General features: G+C 48.0%; 1 protein-coding gene across 1 annotated transcript in view; it reads right to left on the bottom strand.

Moving 5' to 3' along the window:
* The window catches only part of SLX9 (SLX9 ribosome biogenesis factor), a 52,220-nt gene extending 25,560 nt beyond the window's left edge, over nt 1-26,660 (bottom strand). Inside the window, exons 1-2 of the mRNA XM_065638333.1 lie at nt 26,529-26,660; nt 24,649-24,757 (exon numbers count right to left, since the gene is read on the bottom strand). Coding sequence (XP_065494405.1) covers nt 24,649-24,757; nt 26,529-26,660 — 241 coding nt within the window. The remainder of the gene's footprint in view (nt 1-24,648; nt 24,758-26,528) is intronic.
* Between the last annotated feature and the right edge of the window lie 390 nt (nt 26,661-27,050).

Below are 27,050 nucleotides of genomic sequence, written 5' to 3'. Positions count from 1 at the left end.
CAGCAGGGACAGCGGTTTAGGTTAAGCACACAGCTCGTATTAAAGGCTGCCTCTGACCAGAGGTTTTCAAAGATTTTTGATGGGCAGAAGCCAAGGTGAACTGGTGGCAAGACTTCTCACAGGAGGAAAAACATTTTTTTTTCCCCCATCTGTTCTTCTTAAGCCACGTATCCACACTGGCTCTCTGTGGGTTCTCTGCATGTCTAAGGGAGGCAGAGGAATCGGAGCAACGGAGACCACCAGGGAGCAAAGATGACAAGCTGCATTTATTTGCACTCTCCGTGATGTGGAGAGCTGGCAGAGGAAGGCACCTTCCAGCAAGCAGCTACTCAGCTCCTGAATCAGGCCACTAACAGATACTCACTCTGTCTGAGTAAGGGACATGCTGGCATTTTCCTGGAAGCCCCCAGCAGGCGAGATGTTAACTGGAAATACTCCAGCCTGGCTTCCAACAGACGAGAGGATTTAGCCGTAACCACTGAGGTGGCGTAGGGCTTCTCCTGGAAATTTAGAACCAGTAGAGAATAACAAGCAGGAACAGGTAAGAGACAACAGTACCAGCAAAACAGCAATACTCGGACCACCACTGGCCAAGGGACTCACGACTATTAAAATGCAAAAATGAAAGCAAACACAGAATGCCACTCCAAGGTCTCTCCATGCCCTTCTTCTCAACACACACACACAATGCTACTTAAGCTGGTAGGTAACAAACATTATGGAATGACATACTGTTACACATAATTAATGTATATTAACTAATTTGACTGCTGAGTGCACTGTGATCAATACTTAATTATATTTCCAGGCAATACAATAATGTCAGCCAGAAATGGAAATGCAGATACGTAACTTCAGGGTAAAAACAAAACCATCACAAGAACAGTAATAAGCAGGACTTGTACAGGCCTTTCAGCAGCGCACACAGAGTGAAGAGAACAGATGACATCACAAATGTCTTCTTAGTGAAGGAGGAAGAAGAACTGAGCCATGAAGGTCAAGAGATGAATGTCAAAACTAGCTGGGAGAAATTAGGCAAAAACTGTGGAAGATCCACACAAGTATTCTTCCCACTGAACAGTTTCCCTGACTCTCCTTGGGAGATTTTTCTAAATCGGCATCTGAAGTGCGGATTGTCTTCCAGTTGTGCAGAACCCTGAGCCCGTGAGCAAATTTAGCCCCAAGAAGGAGGATTTGCTGGATGGCCTGAACTGAATGCATTCCTAAGGCTCAGCCTGCCTTTAAGTTCAGAGCACAGCAGCAGAGGTATGACAAGGAAGCTGAAATGTCACTCCTTTGCTCTCCCACCCCAAAAGACTTTCCATTAAGCAGAAATAGCATTTCAGCACCTATAATCAAGCTGGGATTCAACCAAAATACATATTCCAGAAAAACATGCCAGGCAATAGGCAAAAAGCCTGAAGTGTTGCCAGCCACACCTACGGTATGCAGTCCTCAGCCTCTGCTACACGATGCATCAGAGGAGGAGCCCTGGCTTAATTTAATAAACTCTCTGTTCAGTAAATCTGCTTTCTTGGCACACTAACAGCCTCTTCCACTGCATGCCTGTACAGGCAATGTTTCCAGCACACCACTCCAAGGTCTCTGTATGCCAACGCTCTACCTCCTGTTAAAGGGATTGCCCCGTCCACCAGCAAATATTCATCGGCACTCACTTCTGCGCAAGGGCTTTGTATTCATGTTAAAAACCAGAATAACATCCTTCTAATACAAGTGCAGGAGAGCTAATTTATGCCTCCAGCATGGCTTCCCACCTGGGTCCAAGAATAGGGGGCTGCCTGTGCGGACGGACACGCAGAGTCTGCTGTGATGCTGGCAGGATGCTCAGGGGTGGTTTGGGAGCAGGGAGGAGGTCTGGAAGGTGCTGACCTGCTCCAGGGAATACTGAATGCAACATTGGATTGCTTATCTCTAATGGAACTAGTGGAGGGGAAAAAAAAAAAAAATCAATTGCAATCGACTTCTCTGTTAATGACACAGAGACAGGGCTGTTTCCTCTGGAAAGATCGACGTGCAATGCGCAGCAGTATCAATACCAGTGGCATTATCAACACATGACATTTGGAAACTTGGCACAGAGACAACAGCAGGCAGACTCCAGGAGACAGCAGCTCAGGGTGATGGCAAACGGGAGCTCAGCTTAGCTCACCCAAGAGCTTGTTGCTGCAACAGCAGCAGCCTTCTGCCATGCCTGCCCCAGCCCTGCCGTGCACCTCCAGCAGAAAAACCTAACTCACTTCCACCCAGGTTAGTTTTTGCTAGCTTAGAGAGCTGAACCAAACAAAGTCAGTATCAGACCAGGAAAACACATGGTCAGGAGCAGCGGGAGGAAGAAGCAGACCTCATCTTCGGCAACAGCAAGTTGTTTGAGACAGCTGGACTGATCTCTCAGACTTCAGCCTCAAGGTCTATAGTGCCCATAATATATTTTAACTGCTGTCTAAAAATAGATCAGTAGCAATGTATCTCTAGGCCAACTGTTGTCTTTATTCCAGCCTGCCACGAATGAGCACACGAGCACTCTCACAAAGCAAGGGCAGAGGGAATGTCTGCAGAACCCCTCACGGCCGGAGGAGCTGGGGGGGTCAGAAGATTTGGCACTGGCAGCATCTACAGCCTTCTACTTCTACAGCTCAGTAGTTTGTTTTTTGTAATAGTTATTAGGCACTGGAAGTTAAGTGCCCACTTAAGCAATTTGAGGAAAGCACTGCTATCTTCCCCAGCTTTTCCCTGCTGGTTGCTGTCAAAAGATGGGATTGTCCAACTCGGCTGTTCTTTTGTTCTGACCCAGTACACCCACTCATTTGCCAAACCACGTGGGAAGGTGGGGAAGATCTTGTCACAGTAAGAGGTTCAGCAGTGACAGCACTGACCAAGCCCTGAGAAACAAGAGAAACCTGAACATCATTGCTTCATGCCTCTGGTCTGAAGATCTAAGTTGGTAATTCCAGCAGCGGGCATAACGTTGGTAAAAAAGTACAATCTCAGAGTCTGATTAGTGGCGACTTTTTGGTTTAAGGTTTCCATCCAAAGTCCTGTTGACGCTTTGCGACAGAAGCAGCAGCAAAGCCAAGTTGGACCCTGAAACACATCCTGATGTCAAGGTTCTTCTAGATTTGTTCAAACCAAGCAATAAAAATGCACAGCGGTGCTGCTCCAAAGGGCAGGAGGCCATGCAGGCACAGCTCCCCCACCCACAGCAACCACAGAAATGCAGACATCTCACCACCAGACAAGGAAGGGAAGAAACGGCCTCCTGATCAAACACCCCAGCACCAATTCCCACCCTGATAGCAGCTTGGAAGTACAAAACAGAAGTTGCTTCAGAAACAGCTTAGGGGCCAAGATCAAATCGGCAGGTTTTGACCTGCTTTAACACCAGCTCATCAACAGCCTGAAAAATCTTCCTTCCTCCTCAATTTTACCTTCTCCTTTAACGTTTCTAGCTACAGATTTCTCAGCTGGGTGCCTCTTCCCAAGGACCTAATTAGAAGAACAAACAGTCAAAAGGCAGCCGGCACAGCTCCACTGGGAAATGAGGCAATGTGTAGCATGGGAGAAGGAACTTGACCAGAGGCAGGACATGATATGACACTGTGATGCTGGGACATTAGCCAGACACATCCTTTGCTGGGACAAAGGGGGAAGAAGAAAGTTCAAGCCTAAGGAACCCCCAGTGCCCGATTCCGGGTGAGACTAAACTAAGAGGAAGGAAAAAAAAAAAAAAAAAAAAAGACGCTTACCCCACCTTATTTTCTTTCAGGTAGCGCATGAGTAATTGGTGACGAGTTTTACCTTTCAATGCCACCCTAGTTAATCCAACCAGTCCCTGCCCTTTCCAACCGATCGCTGTCTCTGCCCCCCGGCCAGCCGCCAAACAGTTGCTTCCCAGCCGCTGGGGCTCAGGTTACCCTTCTCCAGGCCAGCAGAGTCAGCGTTTCTATTGTCTACTATATTCTTGCCCTGTTTGCTTGTTTAACCATGACCTCTGCTCTCCTCCCCAGTGCTACAATAGCCGATGTTTCCAGTCTAGGCCTTTTCCAGACCAAACCTGCAGACCCTATCTTGAAGCAAGAAACGTGGAGCAGACGCCTCTTACAGAAAGGCTGTGTGTTACATTTCTGCACTTTACCTGAGATAGCACTGCCAGCAAACTCCTGCCACATGCAGTGGACAAATTTCTTTCCCTCTTCTCTGTTCCTCACCAATTAATTCCATGACAGATCTGAAGGCCAGTGGGAAGCGCAGAAGAGAAGAAAGTAAGTACAGACTAATGACTGCAAAACAGACTGGGAAGAGTCAGCAATTTTCAGCCAGTTACGAGAACACTATGGACAGAAGGGATGAAAAAGCCCAAAGCCTAGCTTGTACCCCTGAAATACTTTTAATCAGCTTTTCTGCATTCCAGCAGGTCTGCCATAGAACGGCATTAAAGGCAACTGTGCAAGGTCAGATTCTTGAACACTTTCGCATCAGCTTTTACATTTCACTAGAAATACAGTGACGCCTTTATGCTAACATAGCCAAATGGCAGAATCGCTGCATGAATGTATTTGGGACTGGGATCAGGACAGAAACAAGGATATTCCACTTCGGTGGCCCCATCCCCAGCTGTAGGTGTCTGTAGCTTTGGGAGACAAAGAAGCGCCACTGGAACTGTGGGTTGGAGGGACCATCCAGCATCCTCGCAGGCTCTTCACAGCACACAGAAGGTGACAAGGGCATCGCTGCTGTGAAGTGCCTGGCTACATAGCTCCGGCTGCTGCAAGGACAGATGTTGCTGCCATGTGCAAAGCCTAACTAGCAGAACAGATGATTACAGGAAAAGTCTCCAACATCCCTCTTGCATATTTCTGGGAAACCCGCTGCTTCTATCCTTTTGGTGGTTTTCATTCGAATGCCTCCTCTTTGCAAGGCTCTGCAGAGACTGACATACCACAGGCACTACTGACTGGTATTCGAATAATTCAAGATTAGCAGCCCATGTGTTTCAATTAAAAGTCCCCTCCACAGCCTTACAATTCCAGCTGCCCAGTTATGCAGCAGACGTGATTAAAGCATCTGCACAAATTGGCAGATACGACATCACCTGCAATTGCTGCCAGGGTTGCAAACGTAATGGAAACCCAAAGATGTGACACACAGGAGATGCGGCCGGCCTAACGTAACACGCAGCCATGGCCAACCCCACCTTGCCTTTCGCTCTGTCCAGTGAGCAAACACTGCTCCTGCCAGCGTCAGCAGAAGCTCCACACTAAAACCTCATAGAGCTTTAACAGAAGGCACTCTGAGGGCTGGAGTTTGAGCCTTGGTGTCCAGCTTTACCACTAGTAAATAGTACCACTGGGCTAAGAACATACCAGGCCTGACCAAGGCTTCATGCAAGCAAATACCACATGCCTAACAGGGCCAGCGAGGAACGCCCAAGTATAGAATGGGTGCATTTAGTACCATCAATGTATTTTTATTTTGGGAGATCTGACCAGTTGTTTTAAAGCCCATGCAGGTACCAGAAATTCAGAACACCTATGTGCAAGGAGTCCTACAACTTAACTGCCCTCTTCCTGAAGGATCTTTGCCCATTCTGAACCTAGCATCTTCTAGTTTAATTTTATTTCTTTCACTTGTCTCACTAGAAGAAAGTAGGAACAAGCCTAATCTCTCTTAACCTCTGTGGCAATCATATTTTGCTAAACTTCATCAGCTCTTTTTTTCTCAGATAGTCATCTTTTCCAGGCGAAAGAGCTCTGATCCATTTAATCATTGCTCATCTTCCATGCCTTTAGCAACTGATTTACAGATAAAACATGAATGCTCTGAAAGGACTGCCTTTGACAGCAGACGCTGTTACGAGCTCATATGTCCAGGTTGGCTAATGGCTCTTTCTTTTGAGGTGAGGCACGTGTGCTTTTTCTGCCCTTGTGCTAAAGAAGCTCAGTGAACCCTGGTATCACCCTCTACACCAGGGGCATCAAACTCATTTCCACCAAGGGCCACATCAGACTCGCGGTTGCCTTCAAAGGGCCAAATGTCATTTTAGGACTGTGTGAGTGTAGGAGTAGTTACGTTTATACAGGCTGATGTGGCCCTTGGTGAAAATGACTTTGACACACTCCTGCTCTACACATTCACAGCCTCAAGTACTCAGGCAACACCTACACACCAGCAGAAAGAAAAGCAGGAGCAGAGTTTCTAAAGATGCTTCCTTACCGCTCCGATCGGAGTTTTCACAAAGTAATTACTCTGAACCTTACTAGAGCTCATTAGGACCAGAGAAAAATTTCCACTAGCTTTTTTAAACCGTTGATTAATTCTCCTTTCCTGGCAGATTTCCTTGGATTCTTTAACATGTCTGGTCCCAGGCTCCCCATGGCGTGGGTTTGTTTCCCCACTCCTAACACATTGACAGGGAAATGAAAAAAGTAATCACATGTCAGAGCTTGCCCTTGATTTTTAAGCCTTTGCAGCAGATTAGTGTAGTGCTCCCCCTCCCCATGCTGGCCTATCTATTGCACAACCGTACGTCAAGGAGTTAATCCCACCATCTGCAGCTGTCAGAGCTGCTGCACACCAGGGAACCCAAACACCTAACAGTTTGGGAGCACCGAGGGAACAAAAGTCCAACTATATCTTCTACCACTGAACAGCCATATATTAAATATTATATTAATTCATTTTACCCAATAGCCTGCTTAGTCAACATAAACAAGATAATTTTAGATTTAGACAGGGAAAAGAGCTCAACAACTCAGTCTGTACAATGCCAGCAGACTTTCATTATTTACATTATTTAAGAATTATTAGCTTCATCCCAGGCACATTTTAATCGTTCAGTTCCAACGCTACTTGCATTATAAGTGGCTTTACAAATTGTCGCACACACAGAGTACTGCAACACTAACATAAATACAAAGTAGGAAAAAGGGTGAAAATACCTGGGAAAGCTTCCCAAATTGTTTCCTACAGGCACACGTTTGACCTCCAGCCCCCAACCCACTGTTCAGCTTTGCCTACGTGCAGCTGAGCAACAATGGACAGGCAGGATCGGCAACACGTAACATCGCTGGAGCTTCATTGCCCATTCTTCCCCTCTCCTTTTTTTGGAGCACGTATAGCAGATTTCAAAACTGGAAAGCATTTGAAGAACAGAGCTCGACAAACAATCATCTGGAGAAGCACAAGGCATGAAATCCACGCTACTCTGGTCTGCGACTGGGGTGGAGAGATAACTCGATTGCAATCTTAAGCATCTACTACAGGTTGGCATCTGCTGCACCCAGGTACCCGCTCCTGCCCGACAGAAGCGCACGGCCCTCCCAGCTCAAAGGGCTGGCAAGTGATGTCCAAACCAGAAACAAGCTGACTTTTTCCTTCGCAGCACGGTAAAACCGACTACCGTTGACAAGTAAACGCTTCACCACAAGGTCAAGACTGGAAATGCCAATCAGAAGCCCCTGAAGCACAGACAAAGGTGATCCAGTGTCTTCATGAACATGAAGACTCTGTGATCATAATGACCCTTTAACCTTGAAAAGGTCTTACTAATTCTAGTATTCAAATGTGATACAGTGAACTAACTACCTTTTCTTTTGGTGGTGGTGGTGGTGATTACACAGTCCAACGAGCCTAACCCATGAAAAACACTCATTCCAGGAGGTGTCCAAGCACCTCAAGTCTGCTTCCCTCCTCATGGGTGCACAGACTGCCCTATAAGTTGCACTGGTCGAAAAACTGCTTCCCTGCCTCTCACAGCCCCCGACACTTCTGGTGGCTGCTGCTTTTGTGCTGTCCCAACTGCTCTTCTGCTTCAGCGAACAATTTAGAGCTCCCAAAAGCCCCGAGGCACTCATACGATCACGGGCTCTGCCATCTTATGCAACACACGACACTCCCACAGCATCTTTTCCCCTGGGCAGCCCCGCATCCCCCTGCCTGCTCCTCTTCTGTCCAGCACCAGGGGACACACGGCCGTCGTCCCGCAGCTTTACCGAGCCCCTCGACAGACAACCACAATCATTACCTCCCGACGGACCTCCTACGGCATTCTTCATCTCCTGCCAAAACTGAGATTGACCACTCTGCCGGGGACCCTTTGTCTTTGCGGCAGTGATTTTCACACAAGACAATTTCCTTTTTTCAAACAGGTCCTAAATTAGAGCAAGCCACTCTACTCCAATATGCCTATTTGGCTCACTTAAACGAAGATGAAATCTTTAAAAAAGGAAACTCAAAATCTGGTCCCCTCTAGGAGAGGCAGAAGTGATTTTTTTTTTTTTTTCTCCATCCCATCACCTGTTCCCCTTTTCTTTATTTGAAACTTGCAGGACAGGATCAGTCAGCCGCACTGGAACGACATTCTAGTGGCAAAATCTACTTTAAAGCAAGAAAAACTTATTTAAAATGACAGGGCTCCACCACTCTGTGCTTCAGGCTCTCAGCAGCCCTGCCAGCAGCACACGCAGACGGCACGCACCGCTGCACAGCGCTTGCACCGCGCCTGCATCAGCACAAACGAGCGCTCTCACCAGAGCCCCATCCGCGTACCCCATGCAGCGATGTGATCAGCAGCTGCCAGAAGACAGCCGTTGCAAGAACACCCATGTCATCAAAAGAAATAGTGGGGGGATCAAACCGTAGTAGGTGTTTCTCTGCCACTCCCTGCTGTTGGTTTTCGAAGCTGCCAGACATTTGGCACTGCCTTGAGATCTCAGGTCCGGGACTAGAGAAGCAAACCAGAGTGCCCTGAGAACTGTTCCCTTACCTCTCCATGCTTCAGTATCCCCACACTCATAGGAGAATGCGGTCTGGCATCATTCCTGCGAAGAACATCTTCCTCAAGCAAAAAAAAAATACACACCCAAGCGGTTGTCTTGCAATCCTTAGGCTGACTGTGTGCAAAATACACCAGTGAGAACACCCGCAGCCCCAACAAAATACCACGTAAGTTCTCAGAAGAGAGAGACTTTTCATTGTAAAAGAAGGGCCAGCAGAAGATCTTTCCATCTTGCACGGAAGATGCTGGCAGGAAAGTATTTCTCCATGCTGAAGAGGACTGCCGGCATGAGCACTGAGCCTGCTGGTTTCCTAATACGGACCAAACAGTCAAATGGGTTTAGATCCACCCGTGGTGCACCTACAGACTCATCACTGGTGTCTCACTCAGTGTAAGACCGAGTTTCATCTTTTTACCCTACTGACAGGATATTAATTTTTTGGTAATGGACCAAGAGCTGCCAGGCACTATGAGACATTTTTCACATTCTTCTGGCTTTGTTCAGCGTTCCTTTCCTGATGAGGACCTTCCCATCAGTCCTGCCTTCGCTGAGGTGTCGCAGCAAAGACACGAAGAAATGCCAGCTTCCCAGCGGGTCCCAAGCCGAGAGTGCAAAGCACAATCTGCACTTCCCCGGGACGTGGGACTGATCCAAGCCGCTGTGCCAGGAACATTTGCCAGTATCAAGAAGGCTGTTCCACTTCAGAGGTTTGCAGGCTTGGGTATCGCCACCCTAAAAAATAAGGTAGGACAGAAAGCAGCAAACAAGGACACCCTTGTGAGGAACACACAGCACTCACAAAGTCTGGAGGAACCTGCAGCTATTGCGCCTTTGGGTGGACACGTGCCCCTTCGGGTAGGGGAAGAGATACCAGCAGGACATAACGTGAAAACACCCAGCACATTTTGGGAAAGAGAGAAAGGTGTCATGTCTTCCCCCACTAGTCCTCACACATGCCCCACCATCCTAGAAGCTTCAGGAAGATTCAGCAAAGGTTCTCGAGACGCGGAAGCTAGTTGTACATCTCTTGAAATATCTGTTTTCTTTTAGTTAATGAAGTTTTGTCTCTACTGAGGACCTTGCAAAATCAGAGCCAGCTGTTGGAATCCAAAGGCTGATGCTGCCAAAACTGAAAAATCCATTTTTCCTGCTATTCCAGCTGCCTTGAACCAGCTCACGTCCCCCAGAGAGGTCAACAGTGTGCAAAATACTGCTAAAAAGATGTGCACTGGAGATGTTCGCTCCTAGCCAGGATTTCTACACAGCTCTTTCTGCAGCCAGAAATACACTAGCTGCAAAGTCAAACAGCACTACAGCCTTCTTCTGTGAATGTTACATAATAAATAATGCATTTAAGTATTGTGATGTTGGGCTCCAAATCCCAGCCTCACTTATCCTTTAAAGACTGTGCCATAATTATTTATAGTATTTATATTACAAAGAATAGGAGGGCGTACTATCAGATCTCATTTAAAAATTACTTTCAGATGAAGGAAGTCTAGTTCTTTAACATTTTCTTCAAGCAAAAAAAGGTGACAACAGCAGCTGGGGTACAGCAAACAAATCAATAGATGCGTATGGACATACAGGTCAAATAAGAATTAGGCTAAGTGAAAAACAAGTTAGCTGTGAAACATTCCTTTGGCTGCTTTTCCACATATGGTGCTAGCCATTTGTGGTTTAATCTTAGGGAAGCTCCGTCTTCTTTGAGCCTACAACGCTTACAAACTTCCAAGAAGCAAATTTTTACTATAATTTTTTATGTTTCTTTATACTGGTTAACATTTTCATATGAGCATCACTGTTTTATACACTTATTGCACTAGGAAAATCTGAAGGAGGAACTGGAAAATTTTTTTCTGTGTCCTGCAGAGCAGAAAAATATCATTTAAAAATACAGAACTGACCTAGAAAAAGGAAGAGTTATTATGCTGCCCTCTAATGAGCATATCTAACATCCGAAAAATAGGACTCTCAGAGAGATGTTCTGTTCTGCCACTGGCACGTCCTCTCCCGCTCAGAGCTGTCAGCAATGTGGTCACAGCTGGAGCAAGGCAGCACATCCTACACAAAGACATGCAGAAGAAACATCTGGATGGACCTGAGACCTATTCTGTACTTTCCCAGGCTTAGACTAGAGTATATGGCTGTATCCTGTTCTGTTCCCATTCCTTCCCCAAATAGAGGGAGAGCAGGGGAGAGACTCCTAATCGCGACCTTCAGTGCACGAGTAAATACATCTATCAGCTCACCTCTGCAGTTGCCACGAGGACGATCCTCCCTCTAAAGCTACCTCCAAAGGATATTTGCTGCATTTACCTTCTGCGTCCCTTCCTTGGGTCCATCTGGAGGCTACTCAACCTATTCTCTTCATTCAACCTAGCAAAGAAAATACTGTGACCTCATGATATGGAGCGAGACCACACTCTTCACTGCCATGGAGGGCCACTATGTTGTTACAGGCATACAACGGAAACATGGAGGGAATGACTTGCTTAAACATCTGTGAGTGTTAACGAAAAGCAAAGGAATTCAGTTCTCATGCCAGGGTGTCTCTGGATCTGCACAATCGTCAGAAGACATTCGGTAGAAAAAGGCAGTAAGGTAGGCAGAGGAACAGCCACGGAGCAACAGTTCTGCCTGGTACTGATTTTAATCTCAGCTTTTACCGAGGTACAGTTACATGGTGGGGTGACCTTGGCCAGCCCCCACCAAGCTGCTCCCTCATTCCACCTTCTCAACAGGACAAGGGGAGGAAATCAGAAGGAAAGTTCACGGGTCGGGGTAAACACCAGGGAGACCACTCACCAACTACCATCAAGGGCAAAACAGACTCAACTTGGGAAAAAGTATTTTAATGTATCGCCAATTAAAATAGAATCGGGTAGTGAGAAACAAAGACAGACACTAAAACACCTTCCCACACATGCCCCCCTTCTCCCCCGGCTCAGCTTCACTCCTTCATTCCTGACTCCTGTACCTCCTGCCCTGAGCAGCGCAGGGGGACGGGGAACGGGGTTACAGTCAGTCCAGCACAGCTCCTCTCTGCTGCTCCTTCCTCCTCACCCTTACCCACCCTGGTTCTCCCCGTGGGCTGACCCGGCATTTTCACCCCTTCTGAATTACACGTTTTCCCAGAGGCAGCGCCGTGGCCACGGTGGGTGCATCGGAGCTGCCTGGACCGGGCACGAGGCAGCCCTGGCCTCTCCCCACACAGGTCCTCCGGCCATCAAAACCTTGCCACCTACACCCAGTACAGGCAAGCAGGCCAACACCCTCTGCTTTGCAGCAAGACAAGACATGAAGAATCTATAATAATTCAACATAAACAGTATCTACACATTTGTAGGCTATTTCCATAAATAAAACCCACGCAGGTACAGGCACTAAAGCAACAAGTGCCCCTGCAGATGCAGAAGAGCCCCAGCACTGGGGTCACAAATCACTGGCATAAAGCAAAAGCAACAGCCAGAAGGTTCGCTGAGAAAAAGGTGAAAGTGCCAATGAAGGAAGCAACTTGAACTCAAAATCATGATTTTTGTCAGCAGAATTCCTGCAGTCTGGAACAGCCTTCCCCTGCCTCCCCAACAACAGGCACACCAGGTTATTTCAACTCAAAGCACATTGCAAAGTAACTACTGGATGTATAGACACAGCCCGTACCCATCGCAGCTGGCAATGTCCTGCCCATGCTAAAGAAGCCCGTTCCCAGTTACATAAGAACATTCAGTGACCTGAATTTACAAGTAACCTTTATTTTTGAGAGGAAGGGAGAGGAAAACAGACATAAGTAAAAATGAACTTTAGAAGCTGTGTAGCTGAGAACTGCAAGAGAAGCAAATCAGCCAGAGCACACACGTGCACAGCCACATTAGGCATGAACATCCACAATATCTACAGAAGCCAAAATTCTTCAAGCAGATCTATTTACTTTCTGCATGTCCTCTACCCGCTGTCAAGCACACAGTACCAGTGGGCCAGGAAACAAGTTTGTGTCCCCCATTTGCCCTTGGATATCCTGCCAGGGACCCTCTGAAACACCGTGTTTCATTTGAGTTGGTTAGCAATATCACTAAATACAATGCTTTCAAGAGTACCTTCCAGCTGATGGTCACTCCTTGCTTGAATATCTGCTTGGATAGCCTATTCTTCTGCAGGATCTGTTTTCTGTGATTAGCTTCATGGCACATGTGCAACACTGCTAGTTCAGATCTAAACCTGTCCAAATTACCATTTCAAACAAACCAGAATATTTCAGTACCCACTACAGGTAATATTTGCATAGTCTTGTTTCCTGTATTTAGCTTAGACAATGCCCATTGACATTTACAGTGTTAAAAACTTCATTAAAAAAAACAAACACAAAAAAACCACACAAAAAACCCCACCACAAAAAACCCCACCCTACACTTTCCCTCTTTCTATAAGCCACTTGACTAAAAAGTTAAACTCAAGTTATGTGCCATTACCAGTTATGCCACATATGAGCATCAATAATGCCACTTCTGCAGCACTGCAAACAGAACTTCAGCTGATGCATACACTTCTACACAAGCATAAAGAAAACCTCTCTGTCCATAAATTGCTCACAAAGACTCTTTGAATCCCCTCTGTACCCCAAGGATCCTCTGAGCAGAATGGCACTCAGTGCAGGAGCCAGCACTATATGCTGGTTTTTAAGTGCGCACTGCAATCAGTGGAGCCTGAGAGAAGGAAACGGCTCTGGGAGAGTATCATGTTTTCCCATAATTATAACCTATGGGCCATTAGTTCTGTAACTGAAGGATTACAGATTACCTGTGCCCCTATTAACAGGCTGTATAATTTAATAATTAAACACAGAAGTCAAAATCTCAGGCAAGCTAGACCTGCTACTATTCCAACAAAGGATAACTTACATAGAATAACACTATAGATCCCACTTAGTCTGAATTATAGACATCAATTCTTGAGAGATCTACCACTAAATACACAGCCTGTAATTGAAATAAGACCCACGTTAGCCTGGCAGAGATGTATCTCTCAGTAAATCGGAAATCTGATTTATGCAGATGACAATCCTAGCGTAGAAGCCCCTGGAAAGAATACCCAAGCAAAATAACCTGCCTCATGTGGGCATTTCCCAGGGGTAATAGCAGAGGACAGAGGTGACTGACTATCTCCTGCACCCCAAAAGCATGCCAAGGCAAGTCAGAAGGGGCAATCCAGAAGGAGACCTCTCATCTCACCCACTCTTTACCAGCTTCTACCAATTTTCTAAATAGAGCGTCTATTAAATATTAAACTCCCAGGATGCGCATTTCAGAAATACATTTGACAGCTTGACACAACTCCATACCGATGCTGGTGACGAGGGAAGGACTCTGGCTTCCAGAGCTGTCAATCTGCCCTCTCTACAAGTGCTGCTTCATCTCTCTTGGGATCCAGTTTCTCAATTCACCCAGTGTTAAACTGTTCCTCTTGTGCCCCATGAAAGGGTTTCATCACCGGGACTTGTGCTGGGTGGTATCTTTGCCACCGGTGCAGAACTATGCCTCCTCTCCCTCTGTAGCATTTATAATTTTATAACTCGATTATGCCAAAGCTGGAACATTAGAACAGCAAAGGCATGGACTCCAGTTCATAACCCTCTTTTGTAACATTGCAGCTTCAGTACCCTCCCCTAAGCAGGGCTGATTTATTTTTGTGTAAGTAAGGATGTCTGACCATTTTAAAGTGATTTAGCAGGAGAATACTTGGCTAGTTTAGTATCCTTTTAAAGCTTTGGGAATCACAATCACACGGAGGGAGACACAGCATGACATGCAAGCTGCCGTGCCCCGTCACACCTGACCATGAAGGCAAGGGGGCACACTGGCCTCAAATTCAGCGAGCCCTTCAGTGCCACAAGAGACTGACACATCCGACCTAAAAAGCACACGCTTGAGCACCCAGCTTTTGCCAAGACCAGAGGAAAGCTTCACAGAAGCACAGAGCAGCACCCCAGAAGCCTCACCAAAGGAGTCCCCAATCCCTCACTGAGCCCCACGCTCTTCTTCAGCCACCCAGCACCAACACAGCCCAAAAAGCAGCACGAAACGGCTGCTCCAGGGCAGGCGGGCACCTTGCACCATCACTGGTGGGGAATGTTACGCAGCAGGCACAGCCACGGGAACCAACCATAATAAGAAATTACAGGGATCTGACACATCGTTCAAACTCCTAAGAATGATTTCAGGCTCTTCCCACTACCGACAGCCTCCTCTCCCTGGAGCAGACTGCAAATATTTTGGCAGCTTTGGGCACTCTGGAAAATGTTACTGTGTTTGTGGAGCACTCAGTATCCATGACCACTAGCTAATTGGAGGATTAAAAAAAAAAAAAAAAGTTAATTTTAAGAACAAGGATTTAGCCACAGCTAGAGGGAGGGGAAGAAAAAATGAAGTTAATTACTTCCATAAATATTAACACAACTGATTCCCATGATCTGGCAGAGGGAACTCACAATATGGAAATATTCTGTCTCTAGAAGGGAAGGCAAAGCACTTGAAGCAGCGCAAGTTTCAGACACTCATTTAGCTCTTTTCATTTAATTGCACTGACTCTAATTAAAGTGGAGTTTCATACGGCTGTTCTCACAGCCGACACCACGCTGCACAGACAATAAGTTGTTAAACTAATTTTAAGCAGTGTGGATTTTTTACTTTTTAAAAAAATTATTATTTTTCTTTAAGGCACCATTGCGTTCCGCTTTCGGTAAGCTTCCCACTCCAAAGTCTCCCAGAAGCAACCCACAGCAGGTCACTGCCCTCGATTTCAGGCGGTCCTCAGAGCTGTTCACTGCTGGAGAACTTGGTCAACTTGACTCTTGAAGCAAGGTCACACTGATTTTCATGCTTTGGACCGAAGCAGCAGAAGAGCTCTCTGGCTTTGAGGCAACCTGTGGCAACCTACAGTCTCCTGTTTGAGCTGTCGTGTAGACTGAGGTCATCTGACCTCACTGGAGAGGTTTCCCACACCACAAATCTCTATCGGAGCTCCTCTCAAACACCACGCGAACTTATAATGGCCTGTCATAAAACACTCAGACACCAAAACTGCCCTTACAAGGTGATCTGGCATTGTCAAGGTAAGAGCTGCATCTAATGATGCAGTCAAAAAACCAAATTTCAGCTAAGAAGCAATGAAGAGGGAGCATACGGTAAACTGCTACCTAGAACAATTTACCTAGGTATGGTAAATTGTCACCTGTCACCTTATCAAACTACCAGGGTGGCTATCCTGGATGCAGCCTTGCTATGTCAGCATATACCCTTCCGAGCTCTTCACCTGCTCCCTCCACTTCAAGCCAAGGTACACTTTCCTTCTGGGAACTCCCATTCGCAGTCAGACGCAGCCTGTCAGCAGCCCTAAGCCTGGAAGAAAAGTATTTTCAGCCACTGTCAAGTCTGTAAACCTATTAATAAGTGCTATACTGGCTTATCAAAAGTTAACAGCACTCCTCCTCCAGGAGGTTCAAGTTTTCTGCTTGCTGCTGTGCAAGAAAGGAACTGGGCTCCCCCTGCCCCATCCCAGTGGGTGCTCGGCTGGGACCAAGGTATTTCCTGGCAGGGTCAGGGTCTCCTCCTGCCCAGCGGCACCAGTTCAGGCTCTCGCTGTGGTGCGTCACACCCGTCAGGGTGCTGTGAGGGACAGGGTTAGTCACAGCTCAGCTCAAGGCATGGACGTGAGCAACGCTTTTTGGACTGCACTTCTGCAAGCAGGCAGAGGAACTGCTCCACCAGCTAATGCAATAAAGATTCACGCAGTGTCCTCCACAGCCATTTCTGGATGCCACGTCATTAACCTTGGGGCCAGAGGAGCGGTAAAGAGTATCACTTTGCCTGTTTACTCCCTACCCAGCATTTCCCCTTCCCTGGCAATTTTTCCTTTCTTGCAAATTCCTTTATTGGAGGTTTCAAGCACTTTCACACACAGTGTCAGAGAAAACACCAGCTTATGGAGAGAAGTTCACAGTTTGACCTGAGACCTGCACATTCCAGTGCAGGTTACATGAAGGACGTGGACACCTTGCGGAAGGTAAGTGGGTGAAGAGGAGAGAGGCAATAGAGAGGTGTGCAGCCCACATCGTGCTGGGAGAGAACACTCCAGGGCTGAAAGTGGCTGCACTTTGACTATTGTCTTCTGCTGGGTGGCTGAAGACAGAGATAAGAATATGAAAGAGGAACGAGGAAGGGCCAAAACAGTTGCTGGCTCTCCTGAGTGCTCCTTCTCCCACATCCCTTGAGCCTGTGCAGGGAAGGGGAGCTGGTGTCTGGGTACCCAAGGCTGGATGCTCGCTGACATGCATCATTTTCAGCCTGTTGAGGCAAGAGCAAGGGACACTGCAGATCTACTCTGCCCTGAGACCACAAGAAGCAGCTGTCACCACCACCAGCATCAGGGGCAGCAGATAAGTGGGACAGGCTTGGGAGCACAACTTCAAGTGCTCAAGGCTGAGCTTTATCCCAACAGCAACAGCTGAAGGTTCATTTAATGGAGCTTGGGTGCCCTATTTTAAAGCCATGTTGATATCCAGTCCTCACCCACAAAAGCGAGAAATCCAAGCTCAAATGTCACCCAAACAGCCACTCCTCCTAGGGCAGCGTCCACATGCCAAGTAGAGATTTTCAAAGATGTTAAAATAATTTCAGTGCAACACAACCGAAGGCATCGCCAATAGGTTACCTCTGACACCACCTTAAGGGAGAGCATTTCAGTGCTCCCAAAATTCACACAGACCAAAGCCTGGGCCGATAACAACAAAGACAGATGGAGCAGGAACATCTTGTCATTCTGGACTAGCACAGCATGTCGCATTTTACACACACATTGGAGATGCTACAGCCGCTCCTCACAGGCCGCTCACTGTCATTCTCAGTTTGTGGAGCAAACTGTTTTCACCCCTTTCCATCTGAAGAGTGTTACGGTGGGGAACAGCTTGAGAAGGGTGCTCAGCACAAAACAAACGAGACAGGTGTGACAGCTGCCAGCACAGAATTAAATGCTGAAGAAAAGCGACAGCAGCAGAATTATGAAGATTCATCAGCTCTCCAGACCAGGGACGTGGTGAATGACCAACACAAGCAGAAGATTTAAAAATACCCCAAACTTGCAATAGAAAAAAAGCAGCAGAGGCTTTAAACTGATATTCAGAAAGGATGCATTCATTAAAACAAGCAGGATTAAGTTGGTTGGGTTTTTTTTTTCAGTGTTTCAATTGCTAAACACTCCAACATGCCAGGGGAAAAAAAAAAATCAAACCAAACCACCCCACACAACAGAAACCTCTCAGCTTCATGAAGCCAGACACTGCACAATACCCAGGAAGGCACAGCTGAGGGGGACCACACGATGCAGCAGGCAGCACAAGTAACCTGCTCCTACCTACAGCACAACTCTAGAATTTGCACAGCAGCATTCAATGGAGAAACGTGATCAGGGTGAGGACAGAGAAGGAAGAAACATAATATTTAAAGGCCACAAACAAGCAGGAATCCAAAAAACATATAAGAATAAATTATGGGACACAAAGATTTGCATCCTGTCAGAGCTCCTGAAGAGTGGTGGGGGAATGGCCACAGCTACAGTTCTGCAAGTAACACAACAGTGGATCCACTGCAGGGGTAGCCACGAGTCCACATGCTGCAGGAACTGCGATGCTGGGAGACGACAGGTCTTACGTGGATTCTGGCACATAACCCATTAAAAACAAAAACAGGAAAGCAAATCACGTCACATGGTGTTAGTGCATCGTCTCACAGCAGGACCACGATTGCCAGCCAACAACGGCTTTTCTGCTTCTCATTTGAGGCTACAAAAGAAGAACTGGACAAGTGGCTGCAGAGCCCAAGGAGACGGAAGCGATATGAGACAGAAGCAGCAAAACTGGAACACCAGAGCAGAAGCTGAGGTGCAAACCAGAAGGGCATAGTCATTGACTCTAGAGAGGGAGGCTTGGTAACAAAAGGAACTAACTCACAGAGTATCCAAGAAAGGGAAAAAGCAAGGCTGTGCATAGCCTGCAAAATCGAGCAATTCCAAGCTGTCAGGTTCCTGTTTGGCCTGATTTTATTCTCTCCTGTCTCCACATTTCTTCAGGAGGAAAAGGGACTTCCTCCCTTGTCAGATGCTTGGTAATTGCACTCCTCTGCTCCCCTCTGTCCCACTGACAGAGGAATCCATGCTGCAAGGCCGTTCTGGTTATCAGAGGACAAAAGCTGTCAAGGTGCAAAGTGAAACCCAGAGATACTACAGCGTGCATGCCTGAAACTCCCCTGTAGCTTTGCATATTGCGTCGATGCAGGCTGCAGCAACAGCAAGGCCCAGCCCAACCTCTGTTTAGGCTAATGTCCTACGTCACTCTGTGCCACCACCTCAGTGCAGAATCATAGACTCACAGAGACCTTTTAGTGCAACCCCCGTTTCATCTTTCACTAGGATCAGGTTGCTCAAAGCCCCATCCAACCTGACCTGGAACGCTTCCCATGATGGGGCACCCAGGGCTTCTCTGGGCAACCTGTTTCATTGTCTCACCACCCTCATCATAAAAAAAAAAAAAATCTCTTTTTTATGTCCAACATAAACCTACCTCTGGCAGACCTTATGGTCTCCTTAAAGACCCTTAACTGGTCCAGGACCAGAGGCAGCAATGGTTTTAATTCATGTTTTTGTGGCTCACCAGGAATATAGGAGGCACTAGAGCAAACTGCAGCAAAAGCTACTCTTGCTGCAACCTCAGAAATCAAAATGACAAGTTAAGATTTTGCAAGCAATTCTGAAGTGGAGCATCTCCCTTATGAGGAAAGGCTGAGGGAGCTGGGGCTCTGGAGCTTAGAGAAGACTGAGGGGTGACCTCATTGATGTTTATAAATATGTAAAGGGTGAGTGTCAGGAGGATGGAGCCAGGCTCTTCTCGGTGACAACCAGTGATAGGACAAGGGGCAATGGGTGCAAACTGGAACACAGGAGGTTCCACTTAAATTTGAGAAGAAACTTCTTCATGGTGAGGGTGCCAGAGCCTGGAACAGGCTGCCCAGGGAGGTTGTGGAGTCTCCTCTGCAGACATTCCAACCCGCCTGGACACCTTCCTGTGTCACCTCATCTGGGTGTTCCTGCTCCGGCAGGGGGGTTGGACTGGATGAGCTTTCGAGGTCCCTTCCAGCCCCCAGCATTCTGCGATTCTGTGAAGTGGTAGCACTTGCTGCCATGGCGTTTTTGCTTTCTCAACAACACATCTTGTCACAGTTCCCTTCCAGAGAAGCTGAAAATAAAGCAAGAAGCTGCCAGTCCAGTTGTTCATATCATTCCACAACTGGTTCATTATCCACTCCAAAGAAAGAGACATTCCCAGGCAACTGTTTTGCCAGAGCCACGCTTGAACAGGCCCTTGCTTCAAGGAGCAAACACCAAGGAAGGAAAGCTAAAGCAAAAAAAAAAAAAAAAGAAGCAACCCCCCCATACGACAGGCCATTATTTCTGACTTAGTTGGAAACGTTTAATTCCCACGCTACAGACACTTGCCCAGATGAGATTTATTTACTCACACTACTGACAGAGGTCCTTGAATGGATTAGATTATGGCAAAGCATTTGATTTACATTACGTCAGCGGCTAAGTAAACTACACTGATAGGAAGCAATCATTCAGCAAGCAAGTCATGGACTTAACTCCAGTGTTCACAGTGATGCTGCTGGCTTTTGTTACCTACGAGCATGTGGAAATCATCTGGAATCTGATGTTAAGATGAGCTAATGATTAAAGACAAGAAGCAGAGCAGGAGAAAGTAGTTGCAGCAGGTCTGCCTCACAGTACGGCATGGCTCAGAGCTTCCCGTACTAAAATACTTTCCGTTTTAGACCACTGGCTTTCTGTCGTCACACACGCAAGACTCACCTAAAATGAATTCCATTTTAGTGACATTTTTTATTACGGTTCAACCTTTTCCTTCTCACATCGCAAGAATTACTGATTCCAGCACAGCCTAAGCCGATGCCTCACAACGAGCACGCTAAACCAGCTCTGTATCTAAGGGAAGCAATGAGACCATGACTATGACAGTAGCAGATACTTCAACAGGGCCCCCTGCCTCCAACAGATACACCAGAAATCCTCAGAAAAACTGGGCCTTCATTTCATCTTTCGTTTCACCTCCTTTCAGCCCCGGCATACACAACCACTCGTGTTATCCGAGATGCTAACCCTGCTATGGATGCCGAACTTGCCAACAACTCGGAACAACGGAACGGCCCCCCCAGGCCTCTGCGCAGCCTTGCTGCCCTTCGCTGAACCTTCGCCGGTCTGCCACATCTTTTTTGAGCCGCGAGGACCAGGACCACACATAGCATCAAATAGCTGCAGGTACCATGGATTTATTAATGGAGCATAATAATGCTCTCCAGGTCATTCTCTTTTCCTCCTACGTCCCAATGGCCAATTTGCTTTTTTGACCACTGTTGAGCTCCAGGCTGGCATCTTCTAAAGTGTAACCCAATTCCAAGCTCTTCCTCAGACTAGATTTTAACTGAAAGAGACCAGACCTGTAGAATGAAGCACAGTATAAAAATTCAGTACACAAGGGACATTTTTCATTTGCCACTATCAGCTGATTTTACAGGTACTCCAAATAATTCAGTGGATTCAAAATGTGACCTCTTTGCCTCCTGTCCAAGCTGCCCTGACTATCTTTGTTAGAGCCCCCCAGTTCAGGCAGCCCCAAGGCCCACACGGACACATATCCCCACACTCCCATCCTTCTACAGGCTGCTTTGAATGAAGACAGGGCAACTTGAAACCTGCCTTAGGAACCAGGAGCATGAGGAGAAGGCAGCCACCCTCTCTGACAGCAAAGCTGAACACAAACCCTGCGAAAAAAAAGTATGTCCAGGCCAGGCTAGGAGAGATCCTTACTACAAGTCACCCCCAAGCACTAACATCATCTGAGGCTTTCAAAGAAGTGCTTGCCTTTCTCCGCAGCTTGCTTCTCCAGCTCTCCATCACCTCCCCAGCCTAAGGCATGCAGAAGAACTGGGATATGGCAGGGCACAGCTCACAGCAGACACAGGAGCGTATCAACGGAGTGAAGCACATCTCCTCCAGCTGCTAAATTAACAGTCCTCTTTTACCTCTCTAAACTCGTGGTGTTAGAATAAAAAGATGACAGGAACCAACGGTCACCTCACCTTCTCCGGAGAGAACGAAGCAGAACGGTTTGTCATGCGCAAAGATACCTTTACAGCTGGACAAAATGTAAAGAACTTCTGCAAAAGCTGCCTTGAGTGCCCAGGCCACGTGCGAGAGAGGAAGGAATGACACAAGCAAGTCAAATAGGCAGAGGATGGATAGAGAGAAAGCAAGGAGCCAGAAAGTATATCCCAGGTGTAGAAGGAGGCCAAGGAACCTGAGAGAAGCAGTCAGCTAAAGATATACCATCAGTCACCTACTCATCCCTCTGCTGACCCAGCCAGCCACCGTCCTCTCTTCAGCAGTTTATGGGTGTGCTGACAGATGAAGCCACAAGCCATCGTCACCACCTCTTCTTCCTTACTTTTCCAGCAACCTCTAAACCCTGCAAATCCTTCTGGTCCAGCTCCGCATCTGACAGCTTCAGAATGAGCAGCAAGCCCTCCAGCTCACACAGCTGTGGTGCTTGGGCTCTGCCAAGAGAAAAATTAGGTCCTCCAGTTCAAGCACAAAGCCACGATGTGAAAACCCAAGTGGAGAGAGGAACAGAGTCAGAATAGTAGGAGGAAGATCAAGTGTTTTACCCAGAAATATCTTATGCAGATACCTTTGACCAAGCTGCAGTGCCACAGAAACACGGCCATGGAGTGGGATGCTGGCTTTCTGGGAACTACACTTCCAAAAGCAGAGAGGTGCAGGGTCTAAGAGAGATACCAGAGCCAAAACCCATAGCTGCCAGCTGGGCTTGGTAATCCAGCAGAGCATTTCCTGCCAGGTTCAAGCCATCTAACTGCTCCCTGGTTTCACTCATGCCCTGCAAGCCTCTTCAAGCCCACACCGAAGTTTTCTAGGCTGTCCCTGAAGTGTCACAGCACAAGGCCAGATCGTAACACAACACAGACATAACAGCAATCTCAGATACTGTGAAGCAATCTTAGGTAACGTGAGGCACCCGTGCACGCGCACACATGGAGGACAAATATACCAGCTTTCTCAACTACCACAGAGCATCCTTGACAGAAAAAAAAAAAATCACCTTCAGCCGTAAAAAGCACAGGAAACATGAGTAAGCCTACCCACAGTCTGCCAATTTGACCTTCTCAGAGCTTGAAAAGCAAGTGGGAGAGAAACACTTTTTTGTCTTGCTATTAAATCTTAAAATAACAATGTGTAGGAGAATCCTACCCTCCTGCCCTGTGCACTGAGCTAAGGGGGGATGGGTAGAAGGGGGAGGAAGGCTGGAATCAACTTGAATTTCCTGCTGAACAGGCTCTCAGCTGACCAGAGATCCCAGGAGACAAAGCACGTCTGCCTAGAATCTCTTTTCGAACTCCAGGGTGTCTGCCATTGTATGCACAGCCTAGTTACAGTTCACTGAATTAACACAAAAAAATGAATTGATTTCCATAATGAAAAAGCCTCCACATGGCTCCAGTATGATACAAGAAGAAAGGACACAGCAGTTTGGGAAGATTTAAAAAAAAAAAAAAAAAAAAAAAAAAAAAATCAAATCACTTTTTGTCTCATGGAATTGCAGTTTTGAGCCCCCAAACGAACAGCTATTTTTAGCTGATCATCTGGATAGTGTGAGGGAGCACAAAGCATTGGGGTCAGCATCACTGTCTGCAGGAAGCCAGCACGCAGCCTCAAGAGAGGGTTAGACATAGTCAGGCACCGCACATCTGCATCATCAGCACCGCGCAGGGACCAGCAACACAGGTCTATTTATAAACCAGACATGTACAGCTGTAGCCTGCAATGAAAGACCAGGATTGCAGGCTGTCAGCCTTCAACAACACGCTGTCTAATTTAATTAAAGAGATGGCTACGTTCACATGCACACACATATGCACACATGTCCTTTTCCCAGGAGAGTTACAAACAGTGAGCTCAGTGTTTTGAAAACAATACATTTTACAAAGGTTTCTGTGAAGAGGGCAAGCATCTCCAGCAAACGTGTCCTCACACAACCTCCCCATTCCCTCTCTCTGAACAAATGTGACCGACGGGCTATGGCTGCTACATTCACCGCTGCCTGGGTAACCACTAGCCCTCGGGTGGTTGCTAGCTTTGTCAGTAGCCCTGTACACAAAAATAGTGTCACCATAGCGGTATTAATTTGCATGGAGGGAAGAAATTAATTCAGCTTGCAAAGAAGGTATTTGGGTGTCACACGCATCTTCTGCACCAGGACAGACTCCTGTGCCATCAGTTTGCATTTAGAGAGGTGAAACCTGGTTTCAGATTAAAAGCTCCGTCTGCCACTAGGCAGCTAGAGGGAGCATTTCCTTGTTGTGGGACTAGAAAACAAAAGCCTCTATCAATCTCCTCCCCGTTCCCACTCTCTTGATAATCCCTGGTGAGCTGGACTCTCCTGCTCAGGAGTCCTTGAGGCAGGTGCCTAGCAACAGCAAAGGACAGGAGGACAGAGCTGGCTGCAATCAAGCTGCCACGGGTAAAGCACTGCTCACGAACAACAAGCAACTTGCTGGCAAAACACTGGGGTACGAAAGGCAGCTGCCCCCGCAGGAACACGGGAAGCTGTGTTTGGGTTGAGTTCTCCTGGGCTTGTTCTGACAGCCACTGCAAATACAGTCCCCAGTGTCTTTGTTCACAACCTAACGTGGCACTCATTCAAAATGCCACAACAAACCTGTTCTGGACGAAACGATGCTCCTGGAGTCCAAGTCAAGCTTCTTTACTAGAGTATCAGGGTCAATCTTCAGCCCGGAAAAGACACCAGAAGATGAGAAGTCCCAGTCCTTAGCCAAAAGAAACATTAAGCAGGAATCAGTACAACCACCATCAGGCAATATTCATTTAAAAAAAAAAAAAAAATGAAATTTTAAAAAATCAAACCCAGCACCACCCAGACAGGAGCAGGGCGCACTCTCCAGCAGTAGCACGCAGGTGCCTTTTCGGAGCAGGTAGGGGTAGGCAGGTCACCCCACTGGCCTGGCGCCCCAAAAGCTCTTCCACCCAGAAAGAAGTTTCACAAAGTCACGTTTTGACTGTTCTATTCCTAACAGATTTCTATCTCAACTCAACCTCGCCTCACTCCAGTGAATTCAGGTATTACTCGTAGGAGAATTGCCAATGGCATCTTCAGAAATAGCCAGAGTTAATACAGGTGGTAAGTGCATAACAATACAGATGAGGAACAAATGACCACATTTAGGGGCCTAAATCAATGGATGTTAAGCAGATTCAGTAGCTATTATACTAGCAACTTACCAAATCTTCATCATCTTGTTCCTTTAAGCATACAAAATTTAAGTCCTGAGCTTTACAGTAGCTTCTCTGGTTTGAAAAATTTATTATGTTAGCCAGCAGTATCTCCCAGCACCACCACATAATTTTTGAGTGGTACAAAACCAGCTGTATTTGGCACAGCCGATTCCTCCCTCCTCACAAGGGAAGCTATAGTCGCACAAACCCCATTTACGGCTTGTCTGTGTCCTTGCTGTGAGAGGGCTGGAGGAGTCGCCCAGCTTTAACCTGAACTGCGTGTTAACAGCACGGCTGGTGAAGAGACATGGTCTAAATCCCCTCAATGACTGCGTGGAAACTGACAGCTCATCTCCACCTGAAACTGAACAGAATCACTGCAAAAACAAGCCAGGTGGCCTCTTATAGCGCTGCTCCCAGCACCCACTGATAATGACCCCCACACCAAAATTGGTTATTGTGCTTGGTTTCCCTGTGAGCATGGTCAAGACATGTGTTTGCTCCTCGGTAATAAGTACCAGTGGCTGAAATAATTTTGCATGTGTGCCTCCTTACTGAGAGTCTTGCCGCTGACCTCCCTGTTTGGTTTATGCAAAAGTTATCTAGCTCTGTAGGTTACAAAGTCAATCGCACTACGTGGATAACCCTGGTGCCTGTATTATAGCAAGCATGCTGGTTTTTTCCTCTCCAAAGAAAGAAATTCAGAATGCCAAACATCCGCATTTTGTAATAAAGACAGATTTAAAGCCTGAAAGCCACTGAGCCGCAGTGCAGGCACCCTGTACCCCCCAGCAGGCTCTCCTCCCTGCCTGCTCAAGGCCTGGGGTGCTGTGGTGGCTGCTCTGGCGTAGCTGCTGTGGGCATGGTGGCAGCCCCATCGGGGTGGCAGCCCCATCGGGGTGGCAGCCCCATCGGGGTGGCAGCCCCATCGGGGTGGCAGCCAGCATGGCGCAGCACTAGCCGCAGGAGCACGCTGGGGCTCCCCGAGGCACAGGCTGCACCTCACGCTGGAGTCCTGAAGCTCCAGGCTCCCTTGTTTTGCCCCCTGCCTTGATGCACGTTCCCACGGGCGGTAAGCGGCGTGAGAGCCACGCAGCCGCCCCGCAGAGAGTGCCACGGCAGCCTCACGGCCGCAGGAACAGCCGGGCCCACGGTGCGGGGGGGACCCTGGTGTCGCCCCACGACCCGGAGCGGCCGCGCAGGGCGGGCGGGCGGGGGGACCCGCCACCGCCGGGGCGGCCCCGCGCAAACCTCCTCCCCGCCCCCGAGCCGCCCGGCACCGGCCCCGCTCCGCTCCCGCGCTACCTTGCCGGCCGGCGCGCTCCAGCCGCCCGCAGCGGGGCCGGGCTCGGGGAGCGGCGGCGGCGGCGGGTCCCGGGCGGGCCAGGGCCGGGGGGCGGCGCGGTGCAGCCGCGGGCGCTTGGCCTTCCCCACCATGGCGAGCGGCACGGCGGAAGGGGACGGGCCGGCGTGTGCCGCGCCTCGCCCGCCCCCGGACCGCCCGCCTCCCGGGGCGGCAGCGGCCCTGCGGGGAGCCGGCCGCGGGGGTTGCGGCCCTCGGGGAGCCGCCGCGGTGGGCAGAGCCCGGGAAGCGCTTCCGCGGCTGCATCACGCAGCGCGCTGCCTGGCTGTTAACTCTGAAGCGTAACGGTGGTGTCTGAAACACCAGGGGGCTGCTGCCGGCGGCTTTGCCGGGCAACCCGGGGGTTAATTGCCTGCGGTGGGGCAGGTGGCTCCTGGAAACAGCTGGAAGGTGTTTGGTGTGCTGTCGCGATTGAGACGGACAAACGACATTGACAAAGTTCTTCTTATGTACAAACAGCAGTC

The sequence above is a fragment of the Caloenas nicobarica genome, chromosome 6, assembly GCF_036013445.1.
Source record: "Caloenas nicobarica isolate bCalNic1 chromosome 6, bCalNic1.hap1, whole genome shotgun sequence".
Lineage (NCBI taxonomy): Eukaryota > Metazoa > Chordata > Aves > Columbiformes > Columbidae > Caloenas > Caloenas nicobarica.
The sequence above is the reverse complement of the archived record's forward strand: the minus strand, read 5'-3'. Positions and strand labels throughout refer to the sequence as shown.